Source organism: Lampris incognitus, chromosome 18 (assembly GCF_029633865.1).
Source record: "Lampris incognitus isolate fLamInc1 chromosome 18, fLamInc1.hap2, whole genome shotgun sequence".
NCBI classification, from domain to species: Eukaryota; Metazoa; Chordata; class Actinopteri; order Lampriformes; family Lampridae; genus Lampris; species Lampris incognitus.
Window position 1 is genome coordinate 41,640,500 of NC_079228.1, and position 27,951 is coordinate 41,668,450.

A 27,951-nucleotide genomic window follows, 5' to 3' on the forward strand; every position below is an offset into this window, starting at 1 on the left:
TGGTCAGCGGGACGCGTTTGGAGACGCGTGGTGGACACGGGTGTAAACGGCGCCGTCCACTTCTGACCGCCCCCCCCCATCGCCCACAACGCGTTTTAAAACCGGGTGTAAACCGGGTTTTAGTGTCATGTGTAACGTGTGTAACGTGTGGCGGTTGGGCTACACGAATAAACACACAAACAAAACTGACTCGACTCGCTCTGCACACACACACACACAAACACAAGCGCTCACTCGCTAATGGTATGCAGAACAAACTGTAATGACGCTTTTAATTGACTAATTAACATGCCGCATGCTGAGTGTGACCACACACAGTTTACACACACACACACACAATTTACACACGTGCGCGCTGCTTAATGACATACACTACTGCACTGAAATAGCTTAATATGAGTACACGCCTATGAATGTATATATACATATATGCACGCGCGCGCACACACACATACACAATTTACACACGTGCGCGCTGCTTAATGACACACTAATGCACTGAAATATCTTAATGAGTAAACGCCTATAAATATATATACAAGCGCGCGCGCACGCACACATACATACACACACACACACAATTTACACACGTGCGCGTTGCTTAATGGCATTCACTACTGCACTGAAATATCTTTCTTAATGTGAGTACACGCCTATTTATATATACATATATACACATGCGCGCACGCGCATACACACGCACGCACACGCGCGCGCGCGCGTGCGCACACACACACACACACACACACACACACACACACACACAAACATGTTATTTATTCATGAGATAGGCCAGATAGAAGGCAGATTGTGAAACGGGAAAAAAGAGAAGATATCGCACATGTAGCGCGCCGGCGGGAGGGAGGGAGAGCGAGCGAGGGAGCGAGGACCCACGGCCCCGCGAGCGTCTCTACCCGGAACCATTATGCAGACAGGAAACGACCATTTTACCGCTGGCAGCGTCGGAGAAGCCTTCGTCCACAGACGGGGACGCCGAGAGCTGACACGGGGCGGAGAGCGCTCGGCCGCGGCACAGAGCGGGAAAAGCGCGTCGGGAGCGGGACGAGGACGGGCCGCGCGAGTGTAGACGGAGCGCCAAGCGCCCGGAGCGGCTCCCCTTTGTTGTATTTGCTCGCGTCAGACAATGGAGGTGTGCGGGCCGAGGCAGCGGAAACAGTAGTTTGTGTTTAGCGGGCGGCCGGAGAGAGAGAGAGAGAGACACAGAGAGAGAGAGGGAGAGAGAGAGAGAGAGAGAGAGAGAGGGGGAGAGAGAGAGACAGCGGCGGCAGCAGCGGCAGCCCTCCCGGGCCGATGGAGAGAGACGGAGGCCTGCGCGAGTGTTTTTCCACGGAGGAGGCAAGAGAAAAAAGACAAGGCCCCGCTGACATGCGATAGATAGGGACCCGACCCGCTCCGCTCCGCCCGTCCCCACCCACCACCACCACCCGCACCGCCCAGCTCGGCGTTTCAACAGCCTCGCTCCCGTCTTTTGCTCCGTTCGTCTCCCGCAAGCCGTTTGAGACGCAGGTAAAAACAACACAAAAGCCATTTCTGCCCGCCGTGCTAGCCAGGCTAGCTAGCTGGGTAGCACGTAGCCGCCGCTAGCGGGTCGGCTACCTGTTAGCCAGGCTACTTTGCTAGCCAGCGGGTCGGCTACGTGTTAGCCAGGCTAGCTAGCCTGGCTAACACGTAGCCGACCCGCTGGCTAGCATGCCGTTAGCGTCGGCTAAGCTAATGCCCGCTGGAATAGAACAGAATAGACTTCGTTTTTTTCCCCCAAGCGGGGTTCAGGATGTACTAGCCAGCTTTAAGTACACATGCTAACGAGGCGTACAAGTACACCGCGAACACACGTAGTTTGTGCGAATTATAATGGGTTATAATTGCGTTCGTGAACGACGTCTCTGCACTAAAACTGCTGTGCACTTTCCTGGCCAAATAATGTGCTAACATGCTAATGCTACACCGCCAGTGTTCTTCCCTGATACTGACATACTACAGTGTCACACTGCTGGGTTATTATAACGATTATTGTTGTGCAGCAGTTGTAGGCTACGACATTATCCCAGTGCTGGATTTCAGAGTGTTTTGTCTCTGGACCTTTGCAGCGACTCTTGCTTTCAGCTACTCCAGTGGGTTCGCGTCAGCGGGGCATAACACAAGGGTTTGCCTGTTTTACCTGAGCCGAAGTGATTGATAGAAGCTGCCTTTGCAACCGTGAAGGGTGACGGTAATCTGAGTTAGATTGACAGATACACGCAGGTAGATTGACAGACGTTAACTTTATTGATCACGGGGGGGGGGTTGTTTTGCACTGCTTGAGGATAATGCACACTATGATATGGCAACAGGAACACTAAATAGGCACTATTACACGCACGAACAAAAAATCCTAATAAAAATAAATGCTAACGTTTCAAACCATGGTGGTCTAGGATATTCATCATCATATTTTCTTTAGATTCTCAACTTGAAGAAATCTGTTTTTGTTGGAGGAAGACTGCCATTCCCCTTTTCCCCCCCGTTCCCCTGTTTGGATCTGCAGTCAGGCAGGGAGCGATTGCCTCCGACCTGAAGCTGAGCTGGTAAGATGCAAACAACACGTACTTGCTTCAACCTGTCAAAAGAGCCGCCGTTCGCCTCCCTGAACTTTCCCTTTCTCGTATTACTATTCCAGCTTTCCTATTTACTTTTGAGGGTTACCGTTACTGTTGTGAAAACATCGAAATTTAGCTCCATTACATGCCCCTTTGCCTAGATAATGTGAAATCAGCCATGAATTTAATGAGATATGAAAATGCCTATCTGTAGTTAATTGTAAGGCCTAATTGATGACATATTGGAAGAAGTCTACCGAAGGACATTGTTATTGTAAGATGGGAAAATTGGCTATTAAGAAAAAAGTGCTACCTCCTTAATCCAATATTGATCAAACCTATGATTCTTCATATATCTCTGAGGGGCACAGATGTCAGAGACTTTTGGTTCCTGTTTCATGACTATTGTACAATACATTACTATAGTATTTACTAAAAAGATATTTTGCTTTATTTTATCTTTAAAAAATTTGGCTCCATGTTTGCATCGGGGAGAATCTATCATTGCTTTTGTGATACACCCAGCTCATGGGGACTATTGTGTTGATAACCTGATGTCAGAAAATTGATTTTGTACAGTTTCATCATTTTACTGCTTATTATTATTATTATTGACTTATTTTACCACCAACATAGTTAATATAATAAAGGCAAAGCACAATAAACTGTCATTGTGCATGGCTTAAGTTGTCTGTGATAGAAGTGATGGTCAGTGCAAAGTGAGGTGATTTGAGTCCTGTATTGAGCTGGGAAGGAGACACCTGGGCAAACAGTTGCTTATGTGAACTAAAAGCCCATCGTAGATTACTGAAGTTGCCTTTACTCTCAGAATAAAAGTTGAGTTTTTGATTGTGGGATCACTTGTGTTTTTGAACTATTGTGGAGTAATGTCAACTAACGAATTTCAGGAAGCAGTTCTTCCCAGAATGCGTACGTAACATTTTGTAAAGAACCCCTTTTTAACCAAAGAGGTTTGAATCGGTTCATCTGGACACAACGTTTATTGACAGATACGTTTCATCACTCATCTAAGTGACCTCTTCTGTCTAAACTGACTGCAGGTATCCCCACCCTTATAAACTAGACAGTTGCATAGCACCCGGAATGCAGCTGTATTGTTTATAAGGGTGGGGATACCTGCAGTCAGCTTAGACTGAAGAGGTCACTTAGATCAATCAGTCAAGTTGCACGAGTGATGAAATGTATCTGTGAATACACGTTGAATCCAGATGAACTGATTCAAACTTCTTTGATTTTCTTACCTGGATTATTGAGCATGCGTCAAGACAACCCCTTTTTAATTTTAGTTTAAGCCACCGGGATCTCATTTGTTATCTGGGGTACCTATTTATGTTTTTGTAATAACTGATCTGTCGTAGCACATGTAGGTGTTTTTGGTTTGCCCCATGTAGAAAAATTAGAATGCGAGGGCAGCAACCAAACTTCTGATAGGGATTTGTTGCCTTGCTCAGGGACAGCTCAGTAGTTTGTTTGTTTGCTGTTAGTGGTGCTTGAACTTGGGGCTTCCAGTCTAGGAGGGGCATCCCTGCTCACTGTGCCACCCTTCCCAGTGAATGCTAAATGAATGTAGTTGGCTGAAATTGTGATATCAGTTGGTTATCTTGTCATTTAGCTCCAGTTTGTGATATAAGAACATGGCAGTTAACAGTGTTGTTTCTCAGCACCGGGATGTACATCATGGCATCGCATTATACAGTCATTGTGTGATTTTTTTTTTTTCTTCCAAAAAATGTTTTATCACGTTTGTCTAAAAGGTCAAAAAAAAATTTTTTTTTTTTTATGGATCTGTTTCACTTTTACTCAAAGGATGGCCTTTTTTGCATTGTGTTCTATAATGCATTCCATCCATCCAGCCATCCATTATCCAAACCGCTTATCCTGCTCTCAGGGTCACGGAGATGCTGGAGCCTATCGAGATGCTGATGTTTACTCGTAGAATCTCAGCTTTACCGTGAGTTGGTGTAACTTGGAGAAACGGACCAACGGAAAAGATTCAATTCACACGTTATTTTCCGCTGTAGCTAAAATATATAATGAGGACGAAAAGAAGAAGAGTGTTCTATGAGTGTTCATCTGATTGTTTCTGTCCCTGTTCTAAGTTTCCACTCACCTTCCAACACATTCACATACCCCGACCCGCCTGCCTTGAAGATATACACACACAAACACAAATGCATGAAAGTTGTCATCTTTAGGATTTGATACCTGAAATGATTGCAAACAAGACCCTTTGTTTTAATTTTAGCAGCCCTCCTTAGCAACTTGCAAGCAGATATAAACACCCAATCAGACTAATTTTATTTTGTTTCTTACCCCGAGGTGGCTGTGTTGGACAGTAGAATCTCTATTCTCCTCGGTGTCACATTGTGCTTGTTGAGCCTGGTGGTTGCTTTGTCCTGTTAAGTTGTCAACAGATAGCTCTCCACATCCTTCGTGTTGACAAAAGTTTTGTCCCTGGGCAGCCGTCTGCATAATATTTCAAACATGGCTGCACAGGCACATCTTCAAATCATTATGTTGTTGGTTTGCCCTCATGAGGATTTATTGCACTGCTGCTGTGATGTAAAGTTGGCTAAGACATGAGCAAACCAGCAACCTTGGTATGAGTCCCTCAAGTTAGTCTGTAGAATCAAACTTTTTCTCAAGAAAGTTGTAATGTTACTAAGATTTACTGTGGTGCACTGATCACAGTGATACAAACGTTACTCAAAATTTAGGAAAAATAAAGGTAAACGTAATATGAGTGAAAAAAGTTCATTGTTTAATTCATTTGATGTTCAGAAGCTGTTGTGTAGAATCAGGCTGTACAGCAGCAGGACGTCACTGATAGCACTTTGTTACTCGATTTCTGTCTCCACGAGGAGAGACATTTGCTAAAACTGAGTCTAGACCCGCTGCTTGGCCCTATAATATGATAAACAAAAGCAGGAAGGACAGAACAATGTTTTGACTGAAAAGATGCAACAAACTCTTTAATCGGCTTCTATTTGGGCTTTTTACGCTAGGATGTGGATGTTTTTGCTGATGAGAACAAATAAGGGAAAGTGCCTTACAGTTATTTGGTGCAAACAGTTTGAGTTTGGGTTGTTTCTGCTCTTATTTCGGCATACACAAGGATTTTTGTTTAGCTCAAATCTTCAGAGTCAGAAGCAAAATTGACTGAGAAATATGCTTATAGTTTTATGGGGCGATGTTGAAATGAAGATTTTATTGATGAAATTAAGTGTTGCTGTTTGTGCTGTATTTACCAGATCATGGTCAAAGAAAGTTGAATCAGTTCATCTGGATACGTTTACTGACAGATATGTGTCATCACCCATCTAAGTGACCTCTTAGGTCTAAACTGACTGCAGGTATCCCACCCTTATAAACAATACAGTTGCATAACGACCGAAACCACTGACCAGTTTCATATCCTAGCGACCATTAACTCTATGGTCACGCCACAGCATGACCATTAACTAGAGTTTCAATGGCCATGTGTAGTATTGATAGAGAATTTGGGAATGTTTGCAGTCATAGCATTGTAAAATGGTAAAAGGTATACTCTTAAACCCCCCCCCCCCGCTCAGTTCAGTTCAGGGATGGTCAAGGATGGCCATTGAAACTCTAGTTAATGGTCATGCCCATATTTGCATATGAAACTGGTCGTTGGTTTCGGTCGTTATGCAACTGTATTGCTTCTAAGGGGTGGGGATACCTGAGGTCAGTTTAGATTGAAGACGTCACTTAGATGAAGATGAAACGTTTCTGTCAATAAACGTTTTATCCAAATGAACTGTTTCAACCTTCTTTGATGTTCTTACCTGGATTATTCAGCATGCATCAAGATACCAGATCAAGGATTGCATCCCTTTTAATCACCGAGGTGTAACTGAAGGTAGAGCTGCACAAATAATTGAACATTAACCTCGATCACAATTTTGGCTCCCCACAATTAAATTAACACGATTAACTGCGATATTGATGTTTTAAGTGTGTGCTCCACTCAGAATGCTCTGCTGCATATCAAATTAAGTACTTCCTAAACTAACTGCCTGACCAATCACAGCTGTTCCCTTTAAGCATGCACCCTGCAGCAGCAGCCGGTGCAAAAATTTCCTGGATGTTGCCGCTGCAATCCAGAGTAGAACAGTAATATACAACAGAGAGCAGATGGGCAAAAAGAAAATCAAATGTCTGGAGCAGAAGGTGAAGAGCTAGTCCCTCGGAACAGATCACCATCCATTGTTTGGAAGTATTTAGCATTTAGGGCAAGTGATGTCAAGAACAAATCATATGCATAGAGTGCTTTAGAATTGTGTCTGCATCGCAAACCAACATAACTAACCTGTTCAACCACCTGAGAATACACAAAAAACAATGAATGCATGAAGGCCAAGAATAATAATGTCGCTAATGTTACCTCACTGAATCCCAGTCCTTGTCCAGTGTTAACTTAGACATCCATAGCAGTGACCCTATACAGCGCGTCACCATGTCCGTCCGGCTCCCAAAGACACACTGAAATAACCGATGCAATTGCATTCCATGTGGCCAAAGATAAAAAAATTTGGTGCAATTTAATTGATATTTTGCTTCTAGGAGATGCACTGAATTAAGGTGACTAAGGACCAGTCTTATTTTGATGCAAAGATTTGTACATAAGCAGGAATGTAGCATTACATGGAAGTGAAAGCAGTATTATGTTTATTTAAATGAAAGTGCAATGAAAATATTTTGGCCCTTAAATCAATAAATAATTGTGATAAATAACCGTGATCTCAATATTGATCAAAATAATCATGATTATCATTTTGGCCATAATTGTGCAGCCCTAATTTAAGGCCAGAAGGTGGGTAGTGAATTCAGTAATATGCAGCAACAAACTTCACCTGCCAGCAGTCATTTTGTCTTAAGTGGGTGTTGCTTTTGTCAACCTTGGGGGGGTTTCTTGGTGGAGTGAAACTCAAATTCAAGAAACATGATTGCAGGATAGCAAGAATAGCAGTGGCCCCTCCTAAGCCACTAAATATTCACAATAGCTGAGAGCAATGCTCAGTGTCTACAAACAATGTGATGTTATGTTATGCGTTCACTGCATTCTTACTTGACTGAAAGGAAAAAGGACAAAATTCTGATGGACGTAAAAAAAATTTTCATGTATTTATTTCGTTTTATCTGATTGAAGTTGTTTCTAAGGTTTGAGGCATTTGTGATAGGTTCAAATTTTAACTGGATGGAAGCTGTGTATGAATTGCCCAGAAGGCGTCCCATATACAACTATACTCAAACAACTGGGGCTCTTCAGATGAACACGAAACAAATGCTCCCAAAATACAATGAGATGATAATAAGTGGAAATAGTTGAAACATCTTCTCTTTTTTTTAATGCATAATCCAGGTAAGAAAATCTAAGAAGGTTGAATCAGTTCATCTGGACACAACGTTTATTGACAGATACGTTTCATCACTCATCTAAGTTACCTCTTCAGTCTAAACTGCAGGTATCCCCACCTTTATAAACAATACAGTTGTATAACAACTACCTACCTACCTTCCTTCCTTCCTACAACCTTCCTACCTTGCTTCCTACCATCCTTCTTACCTTCCTACCTTGCTTCCTAACTTCCTTCCTACAACCTTCCTACCTTCCTTACTACAACCTTACCTTCCTTCCTACCTTCCTTCGTACAACCTCCCTGCTATCCTACCTTCCTGCAACCTTCTTACCCTCCTTCCTACCCTTCCTCTTCATCACTACCCTTCCTCTTCATCGCTATTCTTCATCTTCATCACTACCCTTCCTCTTCATGACTACCCTTCCTCTTCATCACTCTTCTTCTTCATCACTACCCCATCCTCTCATTCAACCCCTGCTCTCATTCTACCCCTCCTCTCATTCTACTCCTCCTCTCATTCTACCCCTCCTCCTCTCATTCTACCTCTCCTCTCATTCTAACCCTGCTCTCATAACAAATAAAGACCATTTCTTCTGATGTACTGTAGCTCTTTTTTCTTCTTTTAGAAGAACAATGTTCAGGTCAGGTTTTGCAGTTCAGTGGCCTAGGCCTACTTGGGGACTATTTTACCAGCGGGGGTCACATATTTCAGACTATTCAACCCTTTTCCATACATAAACCATTGCTGCAAATGCTTGCAAGTTTTGTTACAGCCTTGTTGTGTGTGTTTGTAATGGGGACTGGGAGCACGTTGAAATCTTTGCACCACTTCCACTTTTTCATACTTAAAACTACAGAAACCATTCAACAATTAAACTATTTATGTATTTAGCACATTATGGCAAATCTTTCAGTTTTTTATACCTTTAAAACTTTTAAAATATTCAGCCATTTCACATTTAAGTTTCCAGGTATTTCAGGTAGGCTAGTGACTTTCGGACTTTTCCTATTTATCCATTTTCAGCAACGCTTTCGCCATTTCTTTCAGCAGCTCAGCATTCACACGCTTTTTCTGTGGAAAAGCATTTTTCTAGTTATCATTGTATTTGATCATTTTTTCTAACTATGTTGAGCCACTACACCAAAGTCAAGACAAAACAACCTTGGCATATAACCCAAAGGTGTTAACTGAACTCCTGAACCACACTTTGAAATTATTTCAGTATTGCATGTATCCTAAAACTAGCAAAACTACAGTCACCTTGGTTTTGTGTGTGTGGTCTGTCTGCATATTCATTCAGCTGTGAGCTAGTGAAATGTTTTCATGTAGGCTGGAGAAGCTGTACTTTCTGACCATGTGAACACCAGTTCGGTGTACACTTGAACAGTCATGGCTAATATCAAATGATTTGCTTTTTGGTATGCAGTATATGTGATTTAGATTATCTATACCTTTAGTCTTATAATTGGTTTTAAAAATTCTATCTCTTTAATATGCAGAGTCTGGCTCCTGAGTGTATAGCTTAGCTTTTAACACTCTATGAGCCGATGCCTTGCCTTTGTTTTTCAGTTCAGTCCCTCCATGCTGTTTCAAAGTCTGTTTTCAAGTGTGGATTGTAATTCCTCAGGCATTAGCACCCCCAAGCTTTACCGTATCTTCCCTGAGTAGGAGAAGCTGTATTCTACACTTTCTCTTGTTAAATCTCTTCTTAAAACTCAACTTTTAAACTTCCTTTTTGTATTTTTCTCCAACCTTTTAATCTCTCTTTGTTTCTGGTCTTTTATTTGTAAAGCATTTTATAAACTGGTTTTAAAAAGCGCACTGAAAAAGTCTGAATTTGAACATTTTTATTTGAATTGTTTAACTAAGTGCAATCCCAGAACCCAAAGGCCTCTGGGGACAACGGCCAGTATTTCAGGGTTTCTTGTGTAGCTGCTGGCTGCTCGCTTTCGTTTCCTAAGAAGACGTCCTGGTCCGTGTGCTCGTCATTGTTGATGGTCAGATTAGCAACTTGAGACGCAAGGTTGGAGTTGAGAGATGATGTCTACAACCAGATTGTTTCAAAAGCAGTGGACATAAGTCGAACGTTCCTCTACACAATACCCAAACATCGATACTTTTTGTGTTTTAGGTGCAGATGACATTTAATTTCCGTCTCTTTTGCTCCCCACACGGATTGTCACCAACATGCAACCAAAGCATGTTCTTGTAGAAATCGCCACCGACTCAAACGTGATTGGTCAGTACGACTCGGACTAAAACGGAGATGGAAACCAGAATGCTTCCGATACCAAAATCTTGTCCCGTGCCTACAGAATCTGTTAATAGAGATTAAGCTAAGTGAGAGTTCAAGCAGAAGTGCACACTTGCTTTTTCAGCAAATTCCTGCTTTTACTTTATGGCAATTCTACACGTTCAGACCAGGAGGCTTCCCAGAACAACCACAGTTTCTTTACTTTTAACCATCAAGTGGGTTAACCACCAGCCACTTCTTGAGCAGGTGTTACTTAGATAGATAGATAAATAGATAGATAGTTTATTAGCCACATGACCAAGGCCGGTGGAATTTGTTTTTGGTACAACATATTAAACTCTGCAGCACCATGGACAACAGCAGACACTCGACATATTATCACGAACAATACAGTCACACAATAGCAGAAACAAAACATTACGCACAACAATTAGGTGAATGGTAGTATGCATGCCAGTGGTGTGTGAGGAAGGGAGGGGAGGAATTCAGAGTCCTGATAGCTAGGGGAAAAAAACTGTTTGTGAAGCATTTAGTTTTAGTGGTCAGTGACCTGTAGCACCTCCCTGAGGGAAGGAGCTGGAAGAGGTGATGAGCAGGATGTGAGGTGTCGGAGATTATCTTCTGTGCTCGCTGTACAGTCCAGTGAGTATGTAGAGATTCAACTGAGGGGAGTGGGTTGCCTATGATTTTGGATGCCTTGTTGACAATTCGCTGCAGTTTTTTCCGTGTTTGGCTGTCCGTACCATACTTTAATAGAAGATGTTATGATGGACTCGATAATGGCTTAGTAAAAAGAACAAGAAGTTGATGTTTGATTTGGTATTGTTTAAACTGCCTAAGAAAGTAAAGTTGTTGTTGAACTTTTGCAGTGATGTGTTCAGTGTTAGTTTTCTACTTCAGGTTATTGCTGATGTATGTTCCAAGGAATTTAAGAGTAAGTGGTGGTGATGGGGTCTCTGTTCATTTGTATGGGTTGTTTTGGGATTCGGCATGCATCGGAAGTCAATGAGTTCTTGGGGTTTGGCTGTATTAAGCAGAAGGTCATTGTTTGTGCACCAAGTGACAGCTTGGTCTATTTCAGTGCGGTACTGGGTTTCATCAGTGTTGGAGATGAGGCCTACAATGGTTGTGTTGTCTGCGTATTTTATTATTTTCCCAGAATTGTCTATGGGTGCAAAGTGGGTGGTGTAAAGGGAAAAGAGCCAGGGGGGAGAGAACACAGCCCTGAGGAGCATCTGTACTGAGGGTGTGAGGTTATTAACCTTCACCCTCTGTGGCCTGTTCCACAAGAAGCTCCAAATCCAGTGGCATATGGCTGGACCAATGTTCATATCCAAGAGTATGGTAAATAATTTGAGTGGGTTGGTGGAGTTCAAGGTGGAACTAAAGTCTATGAACAGGATGTGTGCGTAGGTGTTTGGTGATTCCAGGTGTTGCAGGGCATGGTGGAGGGCTATGCTAACTGCATCCTCCACAGATCGGTTGGCTTGATAGGCGAACTGATATGGGTCCATCATTGGGGAGGTGCAAGATTTTCAAGTATGACAGAATGATACACTCAAATGCTTTCATGGCCACAGATGTTAGGGCAACTGGTCAAGTCATTGAGGCAGGTGATCTTTGAGGACTTTGGCACAGGAAAGATGGTTGAGCATCTGAAGCACTGTGGGACTGTACATTGGCTTAGAAAAGTGTTAAATATGGTGAAAAATATTGGGGCCAATTCTGCTGCACAGTAGCTCAACAAAGCAGGGCTGATGCCGTCTGGCCCTGCTGCTTTCCTAATGTTCTGCTTCTTGAATGTTGCTCTCACCTCATCTTCCTGGATGCAGAAGGGTGGCAGTGGAATAGGAGGAGGGGGAATGGCTGGTGGAATAGGTTTTTCAAACCTTGCATAAAACTCATTTATCTGGGAGGTTATGGACATTATCTTGAGGGGAGCAGGGGCGTTTTTTGTAATGTAATTTTTAAAAAAATGTTTCCATATTGATCTCGAGTTACTGGAAGATAATTGTTGTTCCAACCCCCCCCCCCTTTTCTCCCCAATTGTATCCGGCCAATTACCTACTCTTCCGAGCTGTCCCGGTTGCTGTTCCACCCCCTCTGCCGATCCGGGGAGGGTTGCAGACGACTACATGCCTTCTCCAATACACTTGGAGTCGCCAGCCACTTCTTTTCACCTGACAGCGAGGGGTTTTGCCAGGGGGACGTAGCACCTGGGAAGATCATGCTATTCCCCCCAGTTTCCCCTCCCCCCCAAACAGGCACCCTGACCGGCCAGAGGAGGTGCTAGTGCAGTGACCAGGACACATAACCCAAATCTGGCTGCCCACTTGCAGACATGGTCAGTTGTGTCTGTAGGAACACCTGACCAAGCCAGAGGTAACACGGGGATTCAATCCGGCGATCCCCGTGTTGGTAGGCAACGGAGTAGGTCGCCACGCTACCCGGACGCCGTTGTTCCAATTTTGTTACGTAGCTGAACTTTGCTTTTCTTTCTTTCTTTTCTCATGCTTTTCTCAAGGTTACCATGCTAGTAGTTGTTGAATGGAGTTATTGACTGTTTAGTCATCTTTTTTTCTGATTTCATGAATCAAGGAATAAAGCTGATTTTGCCATACCCTTTAATCTGTCACTGTTTCCTCTTGCACGTCCATTAGATTAGGAGTTCTCAAACTTATTACTCAAAGGTCTGCATCTGATTTTTATTCAAGGTCAGAGGTCTGGAGTGACTGGCAGTAATAAATTAACAGTCAACTCACTTATAACTTGTTATAAGTTATTATTTTTATAATATTCTGCGAAGACCTGCCCTACTCTGCCTCTGATTGGCTAACCCTAACGAAAACTCACGTACCAGTAGGCTTCTCATTACTGTCATTAATGGTCATGCTAGATTCTCTTCTCTGCTGTCTGTTTCAACGAGGGCAGGGCTCAGCCCCTGCACAGACACATGGAGCAGAGGAGAGACAGTTAGCCAGTTGACAACAACTACACTCCTTACATTACTGTAAGTGTAATAAAAGCTTTACACCACCCCCAAAGCAAATTCTCTGGTGCGTGAGCTCGGCAGCAACAATACACCAAATAGGAAACGTCACGCCTCATAACGTATGGTATTCATAACACGAGGCATGGGCTGGGTCTGGATTATCTTGCCGTTTGCTCCGCATGTGGACCGAGGTCCAGACTTTGAGAAGCTCTGCAATTAGTGGGTGGTCTTCCCACCTGGCGTGAGCAGTCACTCACTAACAAAATCCTGCCTTGTGCGAGGCAATTACGCATGCTCCTTAAACGGTTTTACTGCATATCAGTATATCTTGAACTGTATTGCGCATCCAGCCACTGCACTAAAAACCCTCCAAAATGTACCTAAGCTTACATGAGTACAAGAAGTCAGCAACCTTACCCTGGCTCAACAGGGCCCGAGGTTGTTGACAGATTAAGACTGGCTTTGGTCTGATTTTCACTCTAATAGTTAAGGCTCAGCTCAGGCTTGGGTCGAGAGTCCTCATATACTTTTAGGGCTCAGGCTGGGGTTCAGGTTTGAATATCTAGACCTGGGGCCAGGTTACGGCCTATATTTTAGGCCTGTGTGGACCTCTAAATTAATACTTCAGCACGCAACAGGTCAAGTCCCGCTGGTTGTGTTCAACACAGCCACATGACAGCCAGGTTATCTAGATGCATTTGTTTAAAGTGTCGTAGAATAAACCTACATGTTTCAGCAGTACCCCATTATTTTGTCCATATACTATGTTGTTCACTTTAGCAGGACATGTTGGACATCACTGAAGACGTGTTCAGACCTCGCTGTTCATATGTGTGTTATTCCATTTTTCCATCAACAAATGTGCACTTACCCACCATGTAGTGCACCCTCTTGTATTTGCCGCTGTAGTTTACACGTGCTATGTGTAAAAATTCGAAGTAAAACAAACGTGTTTGTGCTTTACTTCTACTTGTGGTATCTTAACTACGCACATGATGGTCAGCATTCACGTGTCTGCACTGTATTTCATCAGTTTTGATTTTGTCAGTTGCATTTCATATTGGCATGAATTCTGCTCAAAGACCTGCATATTCGGTGAATAGGAAGCTTTAAATTGCCTGTGGGTACGAATGTGAGTTTGGGTGATTGTGTGTGGGCCCTGTCATAGATTGACGACCTGGCCAGGGTGTCTACCCTTTTCCCGCCTGGCACTTGCTGGGATAGACTCCAGTCCCCCGTGACCATTAATGGGACCGAGGCAGTATAGAGAATTGATGAATGAAATGAATAATTTACATGGGGACAGATGATGAGAAGCTGACTGGACAGGACAGGTACTTTCTAAATATACACTGTTGAGCTGTACAGAATTAAATATGATATTCTGCTCACTCCTTTTTGGTTGCTGGAACATGTTGTACAGTTGAACTCTTTCATCCTGGATCACAGAAATAGTGTCATTTAAAAAATTGGAAAATATTGGTGTAGAAAGTAAATTTAACTAGTATATTGCACATTATGAGTTAATCTCAGCACACCAGTCTGAACTTAGATTGCCAAAAACAACGGAGGATTAGTTATCTTTGATTATGATGGTAGAACTGGTCATTTTTCATTCTAGCGTTTAGCAATTTTCTAGTATTTTGAATTTGCTGGACTGAAATTGCAGTGCAAAAACAACAGCAGGCGTCCATTGCTTTACAACCCTCCGCCGCCCCCCAAAATACTATTGTGGCATGTTTCTGCTAGTTGTGAAGCAATGGAAACAGTCTCACTTTTGCATGTAATTTTAGTTGCATGTAATATCAAACTTTGAGGCAGAGTCAGATATATTAGTGTATTTTTGGGTTACATTTGAACAGAAAAATTGCTTGTTTTGGGTTTCTGGTCTCAGTTTTAATGTTTTTATCTGTACCCATGTGACATTAAGCAACCCTGCTTTAAGCCATTTTGGCAAGAAGAGGAATATAAATTTATTCATCAAAATCACGGCTCTTCATTTTACCAATGCTCTTTTTGTTTTCTGCTTGATTTAACCAATGCTATTACTGTTTGTTTTTTTTGTTTTTTTACCGAATTGCTTATCATTCTTAAATCTGTGCTTCTCTTTTTTTCCAGACTGAAGGATTACGTCAGGGGACAAGCAAGGAACTGAAGCAACAATTCATCCTTCACTGAAACAACTGAAACACTCAACTTCATAAGACCTCTGACAAAAACAGCAACAACAACACACATTTGTGGAACCACATACTGTTGTGGAAAAATGACGCTTTAAAAAAACACTATTTTTTTGCATATTAATATTTAGCATATTGCGTATTTATAACACTTTCAACTACAGAGGCACATGATGGCTTTGGTCTTTTAAATGAAGAGCCAAAGTAGTAGGTATTAATTGTTGAGAAAATTAAAGATAAGCTTTAGTGGATTTTAGTTGTTTGGGAGTATTTGGGAGTATTTAATACAACCCAAAGGGATAGGGTGAGTTTTTGTTTTAGTTTTTTTTTGTTTTTTTAGTTTTTTTTAGTTTTTTTAGTTGTTTTTTTTTTAAATGTGAGGTCAAGTCAATTTTATTTGTATTGCCCAATATCAAAAATTACAACCCATTCATTCAATTCGGAGGGTGCTCCTGTTTTCAGCTACCAGAATATTTAACACAAGGGGGTGTTTTTAGCCCCGGGACAACCTCCCATAGCTTTTTTGGGAGATGTTCCAGTTTAGCAAGTACCCCATGGACATTTTAGAGATGCTAAGTGGACACCAAGCCCATCAATTCAAAGGCCTTGGATTAGAGCGTCAGCTAAGCCACCAACAGCAAGTCCAGCTACAGCATCAGCAGCAGCTTCAGCAGCAGCACCAGCCGACTGCTGACACCTCCGGGAGTCTCCTGTCTGGCCTGGGCCTGAGTTCCCTGCAAGGGTCGCGGGGCAACGCCTTTGCTGACTCCTCATCCATCTTCGCCAAAATGAGCGCCCCTCCCCCACCCATCTCCCACCAGAGCCAGTCCTCGTCCTCGTCTCACAGCTCCAGGAAGTCCAGCAAGATGAGCAGCGGTAGTGGGAGCTCATCTTCTGGGTACCCCCAATTCCTGCGTCCGTTCCACCCTGCAGAGGCAGCCTTGGCCCAGGAGCAGTTGCATTCAGGGATGGGGCGCTTTGACTTCAGCGGGAGCAGCAGTGGAGGGGGTGCAGGGGTCATTGGTGGCGTTGTCACCTCCGCTCCCCCGCCCCCGCCACTGCACCCAGGCCTTTCAGTGCCCCAGCCCTCCCCAGGCCCGTCCTCCTCCTCCCCGTCTCCCTCAACCTCCACCTCAGCCTCCAATAACCCCTCGGGCAGCACTGCCGTGCCCCTGGTTGGGCAGTCCGACCCACGCAGCCTTCATCAACAGTTCAGCTGCATGCTGGCAGCCAACCAGTACTTCTTATCTGGCGTCCCCACCAACAGCAGCTTGGAGCAGTTCTTGGTCCAGCAGGGGACTCACAACCACTTGGGTCTGGGTCTGAGCCAGGGGGCCAGTGAGTCAAACTCGACTCTGGCCCCTCCACCTGCACTCCACTCCTCCCACAGCCACAGCCACACTACCCCACAGCCACAGCAGCAGCAACAACAGCTGGCACCTCATGCCTTATCTCACCCACACAGCCATACTCACCATCCGCACCCTCTCCACCCAGCACCCCAACCAGCCCCTCTGGGTGGCTTTGATTTCCAAAGCATTCCAGTCCTTTCTTCCAATCAGATTGCTACTCTGATGCAGCAGGAGGCTGGACTTCCCCTTCCTTTGCCCCTCCACCTCTCCATCTCTAAAGACGAGGTGGCCAAGGGAGGGGACAGCTCATCCACCTCAGCTTCAAGTGGAGGGAGCCGGAGGAAGAAGGCAATGGCCGGCTACCTACCCCAGAGGAAGTCAGACAGCGGCAGCCACAGCAGTCATAGCCACAGCCATAGCAGCAGCAGTGTCAGCAACTGCCACAACAGTAGTTCCAGTGGCCAAAGTCAGAACTCGTCATCGGGCCTTGTTGGAGGGGGATCCGGGGGTGTTGGGTTGAGCACCATTGGAAGTGAGCCCCGGCACACTTCCCTCCTTTCCCCGTCCTCGCAGCAGCAGTCATCTTCTACAGTGTCCTCCTCTTCATCCTCTGCTCCCCCTCCCTCCAATTCCACCTCAGTGCTTGTAGCCAACGGAAACCAACAGCTGCCCAAATCCCAGGAGAGCCACAACTCCATAGGGTCATCTGGTTCCTCTGGCCAGCCGGAACCAGAACCTCTTTACCACTGTGGTGAATGTGGGAAAACCTTCACCCACCTCTCCAGCCTGCGCCGCCACCTCCGCAGCCATGGCCTGACGCCGGAGAGCAAAAGCAACAAGTCAAACCGGAACTCCCCAAGCCCAGAGAGAATCTTCTGCTGCGGCGAATGTGGGAAGGGGTTCAAGAAGAGGGGCCATCTACTTCAGCACAGTGTCACCCATTCACAGAACCGACCCTTTGTCTGCAGCATCTGCCAAAAGTCCTTTAACCGCCGTGAGTCACTCACCCGGCACGAGAAGATTCATGATGAGAAGCCTTTCCGCTGCCCAGCCTGTGGCCGCTGCTTCCGCGAAAGCACCTCGTTGCTCAACCATGCAGCATCAGGCACCTGCGGCAAGCCTCCTCGAAGCGCTAAGAACCGGGCCAGCACTGGAGGGAGTGGATCGTCCAACCCAAGCAGCGGCAAAATGGAAAGCAGCGGAGACGGCGCAGGAATGTCCAATGACAAATATGCCACAGATTTTTCCAGAAACCGTTATCAAAACCAGTCATCCTACAACAGTGGTGTGGATGACTACAGGAGATCGCAGCCCTCATCTCTCTATTCCTCAGAGAGTTCCCTTGGCAATGGGATGGGCAGCCAGACCCTTAGGAAAGCCCCTTTAGCCCCTACTCTCCACCCCCACCCCCAGAATCAACAGCACCACCACCATCACCAACAGCAGCCCCACCTCCCCCTCTCTTCCTTGCTAGATGACTCTGAGGATGAGGTCACCAGCAGTGCCATGTCTGCCATTGCTGCAGCGGCGGCAGCCTCTTGCGACATAAACACAGAGAGTCGGGAAGGGGAGAGAAGAGACATTATAGGAGGTCTTCTGGGAGGGCTTGGCTTCGGGAACATTGGCGGTCCGTCATCCACTTCTGGCAGCCTCAGCGGGTCCACCATGCCGCTAACACACCCCAGTCAGCCCAATGCCAAGCCCAAGAGGCCCAGGAAGCCCAGAGAGAAGAGAGACCCGGCGTCCATAGTCAGAAGGAGGAGGAGCCCAGGACCACCTGGAGATGGATCAGAGAGGCCGTACGGGTGCCAGATCTGTGGCAAGCGCTTCAGGAGAGCAGAGACCCTGCGCCGCCACAACCGTGTCCACACAGGCGAGAAGCCCCATGCCTGCGATGTGTGCGGGAAGACGTTCCGCGAGCCCTTCCATCTCACGAAGCATCTGACAGTGCACTCAGGTCAGAAAAATTACAAGTGCAACCTGTGTGGGAAGGTGTTCGCCTATGCCCAGAGCCTGGTGAGGCATGGGAAGCTGCACCGAAAAGGGGAGATAGACAACCAGGGCAGGAGGATCAAAGGAGGAGCCAGCGCGATAAGTCAGGTGGGCAACACAGGAAACTCTGACTACTACTCCTCTTATTCCCAGGAGGAAAAGTCACCAACGTCTGGCACGCCCTCACAGAGGCTGTACACGTGCACAGTCTGCTGGAAGTCCTTCCGCCACCACTTCCACCTGACAGCGCACCAGCAGACGGTGCATGGCGGGGGCGTGGGCCTGGAGAAGTCCTATCGTTGTGAGGTATGTGGGAAGGCATTTGCCTACTCCAACAGCCTAGTCCGGCATAAGCTTTCCCAGCATAGTACTGAGCGTGACGGACAGCGCGTCAGCCAGCCACAGCCCTCAGGATATACCCCGCTCTTTTACGACTCCACGACCAGCTCTAACTATGCGGGGTCATCCCACATGCAGCATGGGGCCTCGGGCCAGCAGCACCCTTTTCACTACCGGTCAAAAAACTTTCAGAGGCGGCATGGACAAACGAGAAAGCACCGGAAGAAAAAACGGCGAGTGGTGATCCACAGTATCATGAGGGACGGGAAGCTGGTGGGCGTCCCCCTGAGTAAAGCGACCCGCAGGAAGCTGCTGCTGCTGAGGAAAAGAAGGGGCAAGCTGCAGGCACAATTAAACAGAAAGAAGTTGCTTGCCCAGCTGAGGGTCAAGGGCAGCCTGATGAAGGTGAAGACATGGCTTGGAGGTGCCGTCAGAGTCACTGGGTTGACTTGTATGGAAGTGCCCCTCAAGCGATTCCCCTGCCCCATCTGCCCAAGCACCACATACGCCAAACAGGCTTTTCTAATGATCCATCACATCGTGAGGCACCCACCAAGGAACTCAGGCCGCCAAGCACGCCTGAAGTGCCAGGTTTGTGGAAAGCGCACCAGCACGTTAAGGAAAGCCTTAAAACACAGGGGCCGTCATTTAAAACAAGGTGCATTCCAATGCCACAAATGCCGCCACCGCTTCTGGAATGGCAAGCTTCTGGCCCGCCACAGGTTCTCCTGCCGAGGAATGACTGGGGGAGGGAGTGGAAACTGGGGGCTGATGAAGATGAAATCTCCGTCTTCGCAGGACGGTAGTGGACAGCTGACAGACAGTGAGGGCCAGCCTCAGGTCCAGTCCCCAGACCAAATGTCTGTCCCTGTTCTGGTCCAGCCTGAAAGATCAACGGTTCTGACTGAATACAGCCAGTAAAATTCTTTTCTAGCCTAGATTTTATTTCTTTTTTTCAAATAAGCCAAGAGGCATCCAAGTGCTACCAGGTTTTTAACAAAAAGATGAAGTGGGGAAAAAGGGGAAGTTTTAATTGAACTACTATAATGTCCCCAGACTCCTACCTGATGAAATCTACATCCAGTCCTAACATACTACAACAGAGGTGGCTGTAAAATTAGCTTGGACTTCAAAAGGCCCATAATAAGAAATGCTCATCCATCTCTGTCTCCACTTCCCCAAAGGGGCGGTACTTTAGACCATGTGACTATTTTAAGTAGCGCCTGTGTCTGAAAAGAAAATGCATTCTTTCAGTTTCCCGTTTGTTTTTCCATTTTTTTGTCCTTTTTTATTAGCGGTGTTTGCGCTGAAGTTATGGCTGCGTATTCGTAGGAGTGAGGTACCGGTAGTACCTACGTGTTCTGTTTTCTGTTTTCACATTATTCACAGTTAAACGGTATAGTTTGTCTCTTGTTCCGTACGTTTCTCTGTTCTGCGAGTGGAGAACCTCCCCCTCTGTTTTTTGATACTCTCGATGAATTTGTCCCAAGAAAGGAAAGAAACTTCCTGCCCTCACTTAATCCATTCAGAACCAAGACTCGTTTGTTCTTGATTTAGTTACCGAGTCACGGAACATCGACTTTCTTCTTCGTGAATTAACTTGTTGCTTTTACGACAAAAAGAAAAAAAAAAGTGTCTTCTCACAGAAACTTCGGAGAGCGGTTGATGTTGTGCTGAAACTGACTGGGTCGCAGGAAACGGGGGTTGTAGAACGGAACAGAAAACGTGTTGGTGATGATGTTTTAATGTACACTACTTGGGTCGTTTTTTTAAAGCGGGGGGGGGGGGGCGTGGGAGGAGGGGCAGTTGGGGGAAAAGAGATGCCGGGACTCAAAAACTGCTCAATGTTGAGGATCGGGAAAAAAGGATAACGGGAACAACAGGAGTGTACTGTACAATTCGTATTATATTTTATTATATATTGATTATTTGCTGTTTTCTACTCCAAGTAACTTTTCTTTTATCATTGTTGCTATTGTACGGGCGGGTGGGAACGAGTCGGGGACTGTCTTTGTAAAACAGCGGGGTGAATATATGTATCGATGTGATCTTTTAATTTTAAAAAAAAATTTTTTTTTTTGCCCTCCCTTGCAACCCCCTCCCTTTACCCTCCCACCCCCATACCACAGTTATGCCCAATTTTTGTAACAAAAGCGTGTACACATAGTTCATTACTTAGGTCCTGTCCAGCAGTGTTTTTTTTCCTTTTCTGTAAAACTAAAACATGTAATATTATTACTAAATTACTATCCTTTTCTTTGCCTAAAAGTGAGTTGTTGAAAACCCTCAAATCAAATTAAAAAAAAAAAAAACCTGTAAAGTTTTGTCTCCACGTGGCATTTTATCCACGACACTACGTCACTAACGTTTACTGAGAGTGAAAATGTAGGGGTTCCCGCTTCAGTATCAAACTCGGTGTGTGGGCCCTGTGACGGCCTGTCCAGGGTGTCTCCCCGCCTGGGTGTCTCCCCGCCAGGGTGTCTCCCCGCCAGGGTGTCTCCCTGCCTGCCGCCCAGGGACTGCTGGGATAGGCTCCAGCATCCCTGCGACCCTGAGAGCCTCGTAGGCTGTCTCACCGGTGTCGAGACTCTGGTCTGGGATCTGTTCTGACGGGGTCAAACGTAAAGACGTTTGTGCAGACACACGTCCGATATCCTGACATACCAGCTTGAACGTTTCGGTATTCTCAGATAAGTATACTCTTGTGTACATTTTTTCTCTTACGTTTTTGTCATTGTCTTAATTTTGTGCCTACTAGCATTTCTAAGATGCGCAAACTTTAGTAAAACTACAAGTTGAACATGGTTTCCATGGAGATGTTGCTGCACTGAGACGAGAGCTGGATCGTGTACCTGGAAGCAACCAGTAGTCTGCCTGTCATGTCATGTTTTTATTTTTTTATGATTTCTCCCAGTTTAGTGGCCAATCGCTCCCTGTTTTAGTTCAAACACCCACCCTCGTACTGCGTGCGTTCGCCAACTGCATCTCTCCAGCCGGCAGTCTCGAAGGAGACGCCTCGCCACTTCCATGACGAGGCGAATCCAGGCCGAACCACTGCTTTTTCCCACACACCCAGACACGCGTTCATGTGACGAACACAAGCCGACTCCGCCCCCTCCCGAGTCCGGCCATAGTCGGACCTGACGAGACCGAGGCGTGAATCCCGGTCCCCAGTGGACAACTGCATCGACACAAAGCCGATGTTTGGACCGCTACACCACCGCGGACCCCTGTCATGTCCTGTTTACCTCAACAATACGGCAGTTTCTCTACTTAGACTCTGAAAAGCATTATTTGGTAAATGTGTATTTATATTATGTTACTATAGTAACCAAATTCTTAGTGTAGGTCAATAGCATTAAGAAATCGGTAACAATCAATGGCATAATAAATCTAATCATACTTTCGGCTGTTCCCGTTAGGGGGCGCCACAGCGGATCATCCGTTTCCATCTCTTCCTGTCCTCTGCATCTTCCTCTGTCACACTAGCCACCTCCCTCACCACATCCATAAACCTCCTCTTTGGCCTTCCTCTTCTCCTCTTCCCTGGCAGCTCCATATTCAGCATCCTTCTCACAACAGGCCATCAGACTATCACACAGGGCCCACACACACACACACACACACATTCATACCTAGGGACAATTTAGTATGGCCAATTCACATGACCTACATGTCTTTGGATTGTGGGAGGAAACCAGAGCCCCAGAGGAAACTCACGCAGACATGGGGAGAACATGCAAACTCCACACAGAGGACTACCTGAGATGACCCCCGGGGTTGGACTACTCTGGGGCTCGAACCCCGGACCTTCTTGCTGTGAGGCGACCGTGCTAACCACTGCGCCACCGTGCCGCCCTTACTGGTACCCTTCTGTCACAAATCACTCCTGACAGTCTTCTCCACCCACTCCACCCTGCCTGCACTCTCTTCCTCACCTCTCTTCCGCACTCTCTGTTACTTTGGACAGTTGACCCCAAGTATTTAAACTCATCCACCTTCATCACCTCCACTCCTTGCATCCTCACCATTCCACTGTCCTCCCTCTCATTCACACATAGGTATTCCATCTGGCTCCCACTGACTTTCATTCCTCTTCTCTCCAGTGCATACCTCCACCTCTCCAGGCTCTCCTCCACCTGCACCCTACTCTCACTACAGATCAATGTCATCCATGAACATCATCGTCCACTGAGACTCCTACCTGATGTCGTCCGTCAATCTGTCCATCACCATTGCAAACAAGAAAGGTCTCAGAGCCGATCCTTGATGTAATCCCACCTCCACCTTGAACCCATCTGTCATTCCAACCACACACCTCACCACTGTCACACTTCCCTCCTACATATCCTGCACCACTCCTACATACTTCTCCACCACTCCCAAATTCGTCATACAATACCACACCTCTCTCGGCACCCTGTCGTATGCTTTCTCTAAATCCACAAAGACACAATGTGACTCCTTCTGGCCTTCTCTATACTTCTCCATCAACACTCTCAAAGCAAACATCACATCTGTGGTGCTCTTTCATGGTATGAAACCATACTGCTGCTCGCTGATCATCACCTCTCCTCTTAACCTAGCTTCTATTACTCTTTCCCATATCTTCATGCTGTGGCTGATCAGCTTTATACCTCTGTAGTTGCTGCAGTTGTGCACATCACCCTTGTTCTTGAAAATCGGTGCCAGTGTGCTTCTTCTCCACTCAGGCATCCTCGCACTTTCCAAGATTGTGTTAATGTGGGTTAAAAATCAATATAGTTACTCCACTGCCATCTCTCCTAAACACCTCTATGCCTCCACAGTATTCAACCCCCTCGACAGTCATCACTAATTTCTGGATTATAAAAGATGCTCACACATCTGTTCCTGAACAATATTATTTTTGCGAACCCATAAGCTCTAACAGCATGTTCCCAAAGCCAAAATAAGGTATGTTTCACTGACTTCTTTTTATTAATAAATTGAAAACTAACATATATTGCTTGCATAAGTATTCAACCCCTTGTGCTCTGAAAGCTCCCAAGTTTACACAAATGACAAATTATTCCTAAAACAAACTCAGGTTGACACAATTGGACATAATTCGTGTGCACCTGTAAGTTATTAAAGTAACGGTCTCGTTTATGGGTGTCGAAACACTCAAGTTCATTAGCCGGGTGTGAACTCCATCAGAAAATGAAGACAAAGGAGCAGAATACTGAAAAGTAAGAGACAAAGTGATTAAAATTCAGAAGGAGGGAAAGGGATATGAAACAATATCCAAGTGTTTGGATGTCCCACGGAACACTGCTGGATCCACTGTCAGAAAGAGGAAGCTGTATCACGCCACCCAGAGGCTTTTTGGGACAGGCCGTCCCTCAAAGCTCAGTGTCCGAGCAAGACGTGGGCTGGTGAGGAATGCCACAGATGATCCTGCAGCCACTGAAGGAGCACCAGAGGTCAGTGGCTGAAACTGAAGAAAAAGTGCATGAGTCAACCATATCACAGGCTCTCCAAAAATCTGGCCTGTGTGGGAGGTTGGCGAGAAGGAAGCCGTTGCTCAAAAACTATTCATATAAAAGCACTCTTGGAGTTTACTACCAAGCATGAGAGAGACCCAGTTAGGACGTGGGTAAAGGTTTTTCAGATGAGGCCAAAGTTGAGCTTTTCGACCAAAACTCGAAGCGTTACGTGTGGTGCAAACCTAGCACGCCCTCCCTACAGTGAAGCATGGCAGCGGCAGCATAATGCTATGGGGTTGCTTTTCCTCTGCAGGCACTGGAAACCTTGTTCAAACTGAGGGAAGAATGGATGGAGCTTAATCCAGGGAAATACTGGAAGAAAGCCTGTCGCAGTCTGCCATAAAACTGAAGCTTGGGAGAAGGTTCCCCTTCCAGCGGGACAATGATCCTAAGCACAAGGCTAAAGCAACAATGGCATGGCTTAGCAACAAAAAGGCGAACGTTTTTGGGGCGGCCAAGTCGAAGTCCGGACCTCAACCCCATTAAAAATCTGTTGCACAGACTGAAAATAGCAGTCCAGAGGCGCCGTCCCACCAACCCGCAAGACCTGTACAAATTCTGCCAAGAAGAATGGGCAAAAATGACTCCAGAAGAATGTGCAAAGCTTCTACATACTTACCCCGAGAGAACCGTGGCTGTTATTGCGGCAGAAGGGTACTCCACAAAATATCGATATGTGGGGGTTGCATATTTATGCAAGCACTATATTTTAGTTTTTAGTTATTAAAAAGAAGTCAGTGAAACATACCTTGTTTTGGCTTTGGGAACATGCTGTCAGAGCTTATGGGTTCACAGAAATAACATTGTTCAGGAACAGATGTGTGAGTATCTTTTATAATCCAGAAATTAGTGATGACTGTCAAGGGGGTTGAATACTTTTTCAAGGCACTGTATGTCATCAGGACCAACCGCCTTTCCGCTCTTCATCCTCTTCATAGCTGCCCTCACTTCCTCCTTGCTAATCCACTGCACTTCCTGATTCACTATCCCCACCTCATCCAACCTTCTCTCTCTCTCTCTCTCTCTCTCTCTCTCTCTCTCTCTCTCTCTCTCTCTCTCTCTCTCTCTCTCTCATTTTTTCTCAAAGTACTCCTTCCACCTTCTCAGCACACTCTCCTCACATGTCAGCACATTTCCATCCATATCCTTCATCACCATAACTTGCTGCACATCCTTCCCAGCTCGGTCCCTCTGTCTAGCCAATCGGTACAAGTCCTTTTCTCCTTCCTTAGTGTCTGACCTGTCATACAACTCACCATACGCCTTTTCCTTTGCCTTTGCCACCTCTCTCTTCGCTTTACGCTGCGTCTCCTTGTACTCCTGTCTACTTTCTTCATCTCTCCGACTATCCCACTTCTTTGCCAACCTCTTCCTCTGTATAATTTGCTGTACTTCCTCATTCCACCACCAAGTCTCCTTGCCGTCCTTCCTCTGTCCAGATCTCTTCTCTTGGACAGATTTTTTTTTTTTTTGTAGTTTGGATATGTGTTTTTGTAGTTTTTGGACATGTGTTTTTGTCTTTGTGTTGCGCTGCTGTGGGCTGGGGAAACAGCATTTCGTTTGATTTCAATTATGCAAGTACATGAAATGACAAAGTGTTCCTGATTCCTGAGATGACACACCAAGTACCTTCCTAGCTGTCTCCCTCACCATTTCTGCAGTTGTTGCCCAGTCATCCGGCAACTCTTCCCTACCACCCAGTGCCTGTCTTAACTCCTCCCTGAGCTCCACACAACAGTCTTCCTGGTAACACGTTCTATGACGCTTGCATCTATAACACCCTATAAGCATCTATAACGCCCTATAAGTGTAGCTATAAGTCATTTTAAGATTCAGTATAACATGTATACACCCTCACAACACATCATAACCACCTTTATGATACATTATGTCAAATTAAAATGGATTTATGCATTATAAATACGTCATCATTAGCCTGTTTATCTGTCAAATGTCATAATGCATCATAGCCAACTTGTTTTGCTGAAGTTTTGTAGAGATGCATAATGAGACTTCAGTGCTATTTCAGTCTTCAGCCATAGCTGTTAGTCACTGTAATACACATTATAGGAAAGTATGGGCGTTATAGATGCTTATAGAGCGTTATAGATACTTATAGGGTGTTATAGATGCAAGCTTCACAGAAAGTGTTACTGTCTTCCTTGTTCAACTTCCACCATTTGATCTTCGGCTGTGTCTTCACTCTCTTCCTCTTCTTGGTCTCCAAAGTCCTCCTACAGACCACCATCCGATGCTGCCTAGCTACGTTCTCCCCTGTCACCACCTTGCAGTCTCCAATCCCTTTTACATGGCGCCTCCTGCATAAGATATAGTCCACCTGTGTGCACTTTCCTCCACTCTTGTACGTCACCCTGTGTTCCTCCCTCTTCTTAAAATATGTATTCACCACAGCCATTTCCATCCTTTTTGCAAAATCCACCACCATCTGTCCTTCCACATTCCTCTCCTTGACTCCATACCTACCAATCACCTCCTCATCACCCCTGTTCCCTTCACCAACATGCCCACTGAAGTCTGCTCCAATCACCCCTCTCTCCTCCTTGGGTACCCTCTCCACCATGTCGTCCAACTCACTCCAGAATTCTTCTTTCTCTTCCATCTCACACCCAACTTGTGGGGCATAGGAGCTGATAACATTCATCAATACACCTTCGATTTCCAGCTTCATACTCATCACTCTGTCTGACACTCTCTTCACCTCCAGCACACTCTTGAAACATACTCTTCCTTCAGAATGACCCCTACCCCATTTCTCCTCCCATCTGCACCATGGCAGAAGAGTTGGAACCCACCTCCGATGCTTCTGACCTTACTCCCCTTCCACTGGGTGTCTTGCGCACACAGTATGCCTGCCTTCCTTGGTCACAAATAATGTCTCTGTGCACCTCAGTTTTCCACTTGCATGAAAGCTCTCGTTGATGCTCTCCTGAGAGCACCCAGTTCCACGTTTCAGTGTTGGTGTACTGGAGCAGTGACGAGTTGTCATGAAAATTCAAAATTAAAATCAATAATTTCAGAATTCAAGGAAAATTACCCTGTTTCACCCTCTTTGTCTTCAGCCCACCATTTTTGTCTTGGACCCCCCCCCCCTCTTTTCCTCCCCAATTGTACTTGGCCAATTACTCTATTTCCCGAGCCGTCCCGGTCTCTGCTCCACCCCCTCTGCTGATCCGGGGAGGGCTGCAGACTACCACATGCCTCCTCCCATACATGTGGAGTCACCAGCCGCTTCTTTTCACCTGACAGTGAGGAGTTTCACCAGGGGGACGTAGTGCATAGGAGGATCACGCTATTCTCCCCAGTTCTCCCTTCCC

General features: G+C 45.7%; 1 protein-coding gene and 1 long non-coding RNA gene across 2 annotated transcripts; both read left to right on the plus strand.

Annotated features, from left to right (window-relative positions):
- The first annotated feature begins 994 nt into the window (after positions 1–994).
- Positions 995–15,726, plus strand: LOC130129143 (uncharacterized). The gene is made up of 3 exons (XR_008811952.1): positions 995–1,527; positions 2,462–2,585; positions 15,365–15,726. It is a non-coding gene; the product is annotated as an uncharacterized LOC130129143 (long non-coding RNA).
- An 86-nt stretch (positions 15,727–15,812) lies between these two features.
- On the plus strand, positions 15,813–20,881 carry znf865 (zinc finger protein 865). The gene has a single exon (XM_056298520.1). The coding sequence runs from the start codon at positions 15,957–15,959 to the stop codon at positions 20,028–20,030; it is 4,074 nt and encodes a 1,357-aa protein (XP_056154495.1). The 5' UTR covers positions 15,813–15,956; the 3' UTR covers positions 20,031–20,881.
- The last annotated feature ends 7,070 nt before the right edge of the window (positions 20,882–27,951 follow it).